Source organism: Larimichthys crocea, chromosome III, assembly GCF_000972845.2.
Source record: "Larimichthys crocea isolate SSNF chromosome III, L_crocea_2.0, whole genome shotgun sequence".
NCBI classification, from domain to species: Eukaryota; Metazoa; Chordata; class Actinopteri; family Sciaenidae; genus Larimichthys; species Larimichthys crocea.
Window position 1 is genome coordinate 33,608,506 of NC_040013.1, and position 9,263 is coordinate 33,617,768.

At 38.9% G+C, this 9,263-nt stretch overlaps 1 protein-coding gene across 1 annotated transcript in view; it reads left to right on the top strand.

Annotated features, from left to right (window-relative positions):
- The window catches only part of rtn4r (reticulon 4 receptor), a 40,590-nt gene extending 37,834 nt beyond the window's left edge, over positions 1-2,756 (top strand). Inside the window, exon 2 of the mRNA XM_010736838.3 lies at positions 1,035-2,756. Coding sequence (XP_010735140.1) covers positions 1,035-2,416 — 1,382 coding nt within the window. The 3' untranslated portion in view covers positions 2,417-2,756. The remainder of the gene's footprint in view (positions 1-1,034) is intronic.
- Positions 2,757-9,263: the final 6,507 nt, after the last annotated feature.

Below are 9,263 nucleotides of genomic sequence, written 5' to 3' on the forward strand. Positions count from 1 at the left end.
TTTTAACTACAAGAGTGCAATGTCAGAAGTAATCATTCACGTGGTAATCCAGCCCATTACACTTATGGTACTGACTTGCAACCTAATCTGAACCATGTCAGAGGACAAGCAGAAATAATTAATACAAGCAAATGCGGAATACGCCTTATTTTAAACATGGATGCCTTCAGGGCAAACACATACAAGAATCTTTACAAGCTGTGCTCTGAGTGCTACCACACCTCTTGTGTATCTCATCTTCATGCTGCACTTAGAACAAAATGCTTCAGTCATGGCTGCACAGTGGAAACTCTAGCAGGGTCTCTGTAGCCCTCTTTCCCCAGGCATCAATCTCTTAGCCTGGCATGAAAGCTTATCTCCCAGCGTCAGGCTAAATGTCAACCTCAGGAACGCTGAAACACCATTAGTTATGTCCGCCTTATTAGAGTGAGCTAATTCCACATAAAAACCACACACCCAGATTCAAATGAGTCTGCCTTAACAGGACTCTTCTTCAGCTCTTTAAGTCTTCATGTCAGCAGAGCCAGGAGGGAGATGTGTCCCCAGATTCAAATAACATCTCTGTTAAAATACTTGCTGAATCACTGTTATAAAGAGGATTCCCTATTCTCAGATTATTTTGCTGAATGTTACACTTTATGCAAAAAAAATTGTTTTGGATTTTGTTGGTTATGTAATTTAATGGTGTGTGCAGTATCATTGACTTAAACTGTGCATATTGAATATTGCTCACACAGTGGCACCCCTGATGTTTTCAGAAATGTATTTTCAGGCATTTGAATATAAAAAACATTAAAAATCTATTTCATCTACTCTTCATGAGAGCTACCCCCATGCTTTGTATCAAACTGATTCTCCAATTAGGTTGTCTGATTAAAATGTAGGGTGTTCTTTCAAAGGTTTATGCATACTACATTCTGTCCTGAATTTGTGTATTTGTACAGATTTCTGTGGCTATATTAGAACTGTGACTTGTAATATTTACATACATTATTTACTAATCGACTGTTTTTTTTTTTTTTCTGTCTCTGTAGGGGGGCGACTCCTGTTTCTGGTGATGTGGTTGAACCTCGTGCCTCAAACTGACAGCTGCCCTGCCAAGTGTGTGTGCTATAGTGAGCCCAGGCCCACTGTGGCCTGCCAACAACAAGGACTGTTTTCCATCCCTACTGAGATCCCTGTGCGGAGCCAGCGGATATTCCTCGAGAGCAACAAGCTAACAGTGGTGAGGTCTACCAGCTTTAGCTCTTGCCACAATCTTACTGTTCTCTGGCTCCACTCCAACAACATCACCTACATCGAGGCTGGAGCCTTCTACGGCTTGGAAAGACTGGAGGAACTGGACATCGGAGACAACAGCAACCTCCGCACCATCAGTCCTACAGCCTTCCGGGGCCTAACTAAGCTGCATACTCTTCACCTGCACAGGTGCGGCCTATCAGAGCTCCCCGTTGGGGTTTTCCGAGGAATGTTCTCCCTACAGTACCTTTATCTGCAGGACAATAACATTCTAACCCTGCATGATGACACTTTCCTGGACCTTGCCAACCTCACCTATCTTTACCTGCACAACAACAAAATCAAGATAGTAACAGACAACATGTTTCGAGGCTTAATCAATCTGGACCGGCTGCTGTTACACCAGAACCGAGTTATCTATGTCCAACCAAGGGCTTTTAATGATCTTGGTAAGCTGAAATCCCTCTTCTTGTTCTTCAACAATCTTACTGTCTTGACGGGGGAGACCATGGACCCACTGATGACTCTTCAGTATTTGCGTTTAAATGGGAACCAGTGGATCTGTGACTGCCGGGCGAGGACCTTGTGGGACTGGTTCAAACGTTTCAAGGGTTCCAGCTCTGAACTGGAGTGCCATGTTCCTGAGTTCCTGGCAGGGAAGGACCTGAAACGACTGAAAAGTGAAGACTTGGAGGGGTGTGTAGAAACGCCTCAAATCCAGACCAATCTCTTCAGCTCCAAGGCACAGTCCGGGAAATTTCCCTCCACTGAAAATCCTCTTGGGGACACCATTCCCAGGTGTTGCCTTGGAGATAATGACAAGTCCTCTATCCTGTCTGGTAAGAGCCGCCAAATCACTAACAACCCCCTGAAGGAAAAGGAGAACATGTCAAAGACTAAATATAAGGAGCCGGAACGAACGAAAAACGAGACCCAGAACAAGCAGAATGATGGACCACTGGGAACCTTGTCCAACACCCTGGACAAATCTTTGGAAAACCTAAACCCTGACCTTATAGACAATCTGGAATCATCTACAGCATCAAACAAAAAGAAAAAGAAGTGTTCCAAAAAGCCCAAATCAGACACACAGTGCATCAAAGGCCGGGGATCTACTTTGCAAGTGCTGCGCTTTCTCTTCATTCCCATGATCTGGATATCTCTAGCCATGTCTTAGGACTCCTGATCTTACTCTGAACACAGGACTCAAGATTGTTGATGCTCATGACAATGATAACAGAAGATGCAGTGACATCCACAACAGACAGTGACTGAAAAGAGAGGAGTCACATTTAACCCATCATGGGTGAGGACAAACAATGATGAGAACATTAGAGTACATTTAACAAAATGGATGCCTTTACAGAACACTACAGATCTAATGTATATAATGAATTGGTGCCCAAAATTGTTTGTTCTCTATGTACTTACTGTACTGTGTCTAAGCTACACTTCGGAGATTCCTCCCCTTTTCCCCCTCAAAAGCTTTTACTGCTTAGACAGACCACTGGAAGAATTAAAAAAAAAAAGAAGACAAAAACAAACAAACAAACAAACAAAAAAAACAAATACAGGAATCAGATACAGAGTGCAGATAAAGAATGTTGGGTCCGTTTAATGAAAATACCCCTTCCCCCTCCCATTATTTATTCAAAGTGATGCATTTGTTGGGTAATGTTATGTTTTTTTATGTTTATAAAAACAAATGTTTTACCTCCCCCAATTTTAGTTCTATTTTCATGACAGAAAGGGTATATGGGTAGCATTTACCAAAAGAATGCTGTCGATTTGTTTATGGAGATTGCAATGGAACCATAGATATGCATTTTATTTTACTTGTGTACAAGTATGAATATATTATGAATAAAAGTTCTTATTTCGTAGATCTTTTGATATTGTGTGGTATTTTCGTGTATGGCATTTCATTTTATCTAAATAATCCAAAGAAGCATAGATCAATCAAACTAACTTTTTTATTATTATTAAAAGAATCATTCGTTGCTGCCCAACCCTAACCTAGCCTAACCCCAAGAAGAAGAAAAAAAGACTATACCTTTTCCTGTACTTTTTGTTCTTGCAGCTTGTGAGGATCTTTTGTACTCCGCTGCTGGTGCACTATTTTAATGAGCTGAAGAAAAGCTACATTAGAGGGGACTGTATCCTAAGAATGCGTCAGCAAAACTATTCTAAATGAGTACCAAAATGCATTCGAATTTACAAAATGCATTTGAATTGAGCAAAAACAGCAGCATATAATGTCTCACTAACCATATTGAGAGCCAAAAACCATATTCCCCCCAAACAGATGGTGAGCCCACTGTGGCGTGTTCATTGTTTTCAGGATTGTTGGGAGAGTGATGACTGACTGCTTTGTCAAATCTGGCCTCATCCCAAACCTCAGGCGTCCAGATTTTGTTTGTTTTCTCCTCAGCCTCTTCAGGACTTTGGCATCGCAGTGCTCGACACACTCCAGAGAAGACCAGTGTGAGCTCAGTTGCAGTGAAATAAAGAGCAGAAATGAAGGGATGGCATGAATTACCCTCTCATTGAAATGCATTTTGAACTTTTCACCTCTGTTTTTCAACTGATGTTACCCCCTATTTTAACTTTCATCTTATATTGGTCAAGGAACCATTGGTCTAAGAATAACTCATATTGAAGTTAAATTAGCAAGCCTCTGTTTGATCTTTATGAGTTGCAACTTCTGTTCTTAGTATAATCTCCTAAGGCTTTCTGAAACATCAAACAAATCAATGATGAGACCATAATATGCAATTTAAAACAAGGTCACCATCCAACGTCAACATCCATCCATGTAGCATATTTACAACTCTTAAGTGACTGCTGCACATGCAGTATGATGATATTGAGTGAAATGCCTCAGGCAGCTTAACAAAATTCAGCATATGATTAGGTCTAGTTATGTATATTACAAACACCTGCCACATTTCCTGTAAATTTGGGTGAATTATTAACCAATGTATGGAAATATTGTGGGAATATTCAAAAAGTGACTCCTCACATCACAACCTTGACTTTGAGAGCAAAGCAACACCCTCAAGGCATCATTTTAAGTACTGTTGCTTTCCTGACATGTAAATTACAGCATAAAAATTAATACAAAATAATAATGTAAGCTTTGTGATGTCACTTTGTCAAACAGTTCTGCTGGGGTGAGTTCCCTGTGGTGGGTCCATGCGGACATGTCCACAGGCAGGGATAAAAGATATTCTGCACCAAATTAAGTCAAGATCTTGTCAACAGCCCTCAATTTATCTCGCACAAAGTGAAAGGATTAGAAGGCAGGGTCTCCACAAGTCCCTGGAGCTCTCCATTGCCGTCGATTAACCCTGGAAAGTAAGAGGACTGAAGGGGACCTGAGAAGATATTGATCTTGAGAAGGAATCAACAGTGAAAATCAACAAGGCTCCTCCAACAGAGTCCCACCACTTTCTACTGTGCACAAGCTGCTGCAGGCTGAAAGAATGCCAGTAATTGTGTCTTACTCAGTCAAACTTTTTCTTGTGTATCTGCTCAGGAAAAGTATTCCCTATCTGAGTCCAATGTTAAATGACTGTAAAAATGGCTGCATAAAGGCCCCATTTACTCTGCAACTACACTGTAATGTGTAAAGGAGTCTGGCTGTGATAAAATCTAGAATATTTTTTCATACTAATTCTGTGGCATGTCAGTGGACATTGAGAAAGACTACAACCTTGCCTGCAATCACAAGTGTCTTGTGTTAACAAAATGCTCTGTTCCCATCACATAAAAATTTGCCCTTGTGTCACAAATGAGAGACTGATGAGTTCAAGGATAAAAGTAAAGGATTCAATTACTAATGCTGTTCACAAATTTTTCTACTGTCAATGGGCCATCTAGCTGTCATGGCTCATGCTACAATATATATCGTTCATCACTGATGCTTTTGCAAACATGAACTAGAAGGAATCACTGGGATAGAAATCCTTGTCCTGTATTATTACTGCAGTTTTAAATTAACTTGATCATCAGAAGCATTTCCATGCTGGCGAACACAAGGCCTGTGGATCTGCGACTTTGAAAGAGAGACTCACGCTGGGAAGAAGCTAGAGTTCCTCCTAGCATGAATACCATTTGGAACATTGGACAAGATACAAGGATCCGCCCTGACGAGGACATCACATCTCATTCACACATTGAAGGATACAGTATATTTCTGCTCTGCATTCACACATACTTAATATTCAGATTCAGAGCTCTCTCAACCTTCCTCATCTTTTCTCTCAGCAGTTTCCTGGTTTTCATGCAGCTCTATGTATTTTCCAGTGTGATTTCTTTAAAGCAACATTGGGTGGAAAATGGTATTTTTATGAATTAGCACCCCCAGAAATACCACTATCAAGATGTTTTTTAGACATTGAGAAAAATGTGTAAAAACATGCACTTGGATACCTTATATAGAATAAACAGAGCATCATGCAGTGTCACTGTCTGTGCCCATGTCATTTTGGAGCAGTATACAGCTCCTTAAGGATGTAAATTACCACAATACATGGAGGACAAAATAATTGGTGCTATAAGCACAACTTTCCAACGTTATAAAAATGTCTAATAGTATAATTATAACTGTGCAGTTTGATAAACCTTTTAACTCGGGGATGTAACCTAAACCGGACTCAATAGATTTTATATCATCTTCATCTATGTTTCATTCCCTTGCTGCAGTTTGTTTGGGTTGGTGTGACTCTGAGGCAGACCAGAAAGTGGTTGTTCGAGACCAAAGGGATGGTCTCAAAATACTGTCAAGTGATCTCTTGTTCAGTTCATTTCTGGTGTGAACATTTTTTGAAGCAAAGGAACCGTACCACTGTAGGTGTCATTTCATTGGTTGGAAAGAAGTTTTCTTTTCCTGTGTTGGTGACTGATGAACCAGGAGTACAATTGTTTATCAGAGCCATCCCTCTTTTGTGATAAGGCCATCTGATGGCAGAACGTCTTTCCTGAAATGACTGCATTATTAAATTATTTAATACCCGCATCATCGATTTCCATAAGCAACAGCCAACTACTCATTTAAATCCAGTCGGCTAGTGCTTATTCTCAGAACAAATGTATTAAGTTCCTGCTAATGCAAACTGAACATTTCCTTATGCCGCAGCTTCAAACTGAAATAATTTACATGGTGAAAGAGAGGATGACTTTTATTATGAAATCACAGGAAACCCTAAATGTTTATCAATGAGATTAGCACTGACTGCTATCAAAACAGATATGTTTTCCCCCAGGATTTTGTGACCGTAGTGTTAAACAATACAGTATATGTACAACCTGTAACTATAGGTAACTATAGGTAAATTCAACTGGATAAGAACCAACACTAGATCTTTAACTGTTAGCTTCTTTTTAATACAGTGCTATTTTCGGTGCAATGCATATGGAGGTTCAGGTTTCTCTCCCTTCAAGTGCTCTGACTATTTGGACTCACTAGAACAGTGACATGGACACAATCCCTCACTGGCTCTCCAACAGTATATGCTGCCAAATTGTGTTAGTTTTGATTCCCAACCCAGCCAGAAGGAGGTATTTTTATATATACACACACACACACACATGTCCTTATTTCTGGACTTTCAAAGTGTGTCTTGCTGCAACACACACCATAACACACCAACTCACACACCACAGGATCATTCCAATTTTCTTCCAGCTGGCCGCCCAAGGAGACTAAAAACCCATCAGCCCTGGCCTCTTTACAAGCCCCCTAAGTTGTCGACAGAGGCTGTGAGGTCTGACAGCAGTGCCATACTGGGGCCGTAGCTCCATTTAACAGTGCCTAGAAAACATGTTGACCTCAGCCCACGGGCTCCTGCTGGACATCAAGAACTTTCTCAGCAGACGGTGCAACAACTGAAACCCACCCCTTAGTCAGAGTGCAGTTTTTGGTTTCAGAAACAGATTTACCCTCCTTTTGCACTGATGAAGGGAAATGAAGCTAATTATGGGCCCTCCATCTGCAGTGAGGGTCCGGATGCAACATGCATTAACATCTTGGCAGCAAATCAAAATAACTACAGGCTATGGAAGAAACTCTGGTAAAGGAAAATAATCAGCATAGCAAAATGTTGTATTTCACTATTTTTCTGCACTCTGCAGCTGACATGCATGTAATCGTGCTTTCAACAGCGATTTTTGAGACCTCTCCCTTTTCTAAAAAATTATTAGTTAAACCACTATGGGTTTGAATGTGAATCTTTTTGAATAAAATAAACCAGCATTCACTCTTATCAAACTAATCTTATTAAAGCAAGAAAATATGGGGTGTCGTTTGTAAAGTGGCTCACACTGAAAATAACAGCAACATTTTGTCACATTTAGCTTCAAACAATGTTCAAAAAACTGTGCGAATTTTTGAGAGTCACTTTTGCACATTTATAACAATATTTGTCAACTTAGAGATATTGTAAATATTTAAATCTAAATGTTAAATATTAAATCTAAATCTAAATGTTAAATATTAAATCTAAATCTAAATGTTAAATATTAAATCTAAATCTAAATGTTAAATATTAAATCTAAATCTAAATGTTAAATATTAAATCTAAATCTAAATGTTAAATATTAAATCTAAATCTAAATGTTAAATATTAAATCTAAATCTAAATGTTAAATATTAAATCTAAATCTAAATGTTAAATCTTAAATCTAAATCTAAATGTTAAATCTAAATCTAAATGTTGAATCTAAATGTTTCGGGTGAAACTAAATATTTAGCTAATATGCAAATTCAAATGCTGGTAACTGGAAGTACCAAAATAAAAGCTCGAGGAGGTCAGAGCGTGTTTATAGTGGCAAATAACGAATAAAACCCATCCTCTCCATGGAAATGGACTCTTGGACATGGATTATCGTGATAATAACTACCTAAAATAACAAACGTTTGGAGAAACTTTATTTGAAGAGTACTTCAAATTTTTTGTGTCACTTTTATGAAGGGTGCGGGACTTATGACCTGTAGCCACTATAGCCAGCCACAAGGGAGCTCACTTTGTCATGTTCGCTTGCATAAGCCATGGTCGCTCTGCAAACATGTCAGTGAATGAATCGGCGTTAGCAGAGAGTATCAGCAGAGCCGTTCTGGTGGCAATACAAAGTCTTTCCACAGTGATAGCAACTGCCACAGGGCTACCACAGGCCACCTCGGTAAGTATGTTTTCCAAATGCAAGCGAACATGACAGATCAGTCAAAGTGAGCCCCATCATGGCTGGCTATAGTTACCGGCATTTGAATTTGCATATTAGCTAAATATTAAGTTTCACCCGGAACATTTAGATTCAACATTTAGATTTAACATTTATATTTAACATTTAAATATTTAAAATATCTCTAAGTTGACAAATATTGTTGTAAATGTGCAAAAAAAAGTGACTCTCGAAAATTCACACCAGTTTTTTAAACATTGTTTGAAGCTAAATGTGACAAAATGTTGCTGTTTTTTTTTCAGCATGAATCACAATCATTACAAATGGCACCCCATAAGAAAATTACATAAGAAAATGCATCATTTTAATTGTTACAGAGTATAATTATTTATTTATCTTTTCTTTAGAAATTATGGACCACATGACACACCAAAGCTCTTCACTAAACTCAACAATCTTCAAAAAAAAAAAAAAGTAGGGGAGAGGCAGGTGTTAACTGACACTTCTGAAGCAGGCTGAGTAACACTGACTGACTGAAAAGTCAAGGAGATGTAAACCAGCCAGAACAGTTGTAAGCTTTTTATTGTAATTTGCTGAGAAACCATGTAATTCTACTTACAGAGAGCACAGCCCTGCTGAATCTCCAAAGTAGCAAATATTTAAAAAATATTGCCTAGAAATTTATGTTATAGTACTTTTTACTATTGGGGAAAAAGCATTTAAACTGTCTCAGGGTTCAATAGGAAATATAGACAGCAGTACATATGTATTGGAGATTCTGACATTACTTAGCCAACCATCAAGCAAATGCAACAACACAATATATGGCAGCCAGTCCAACA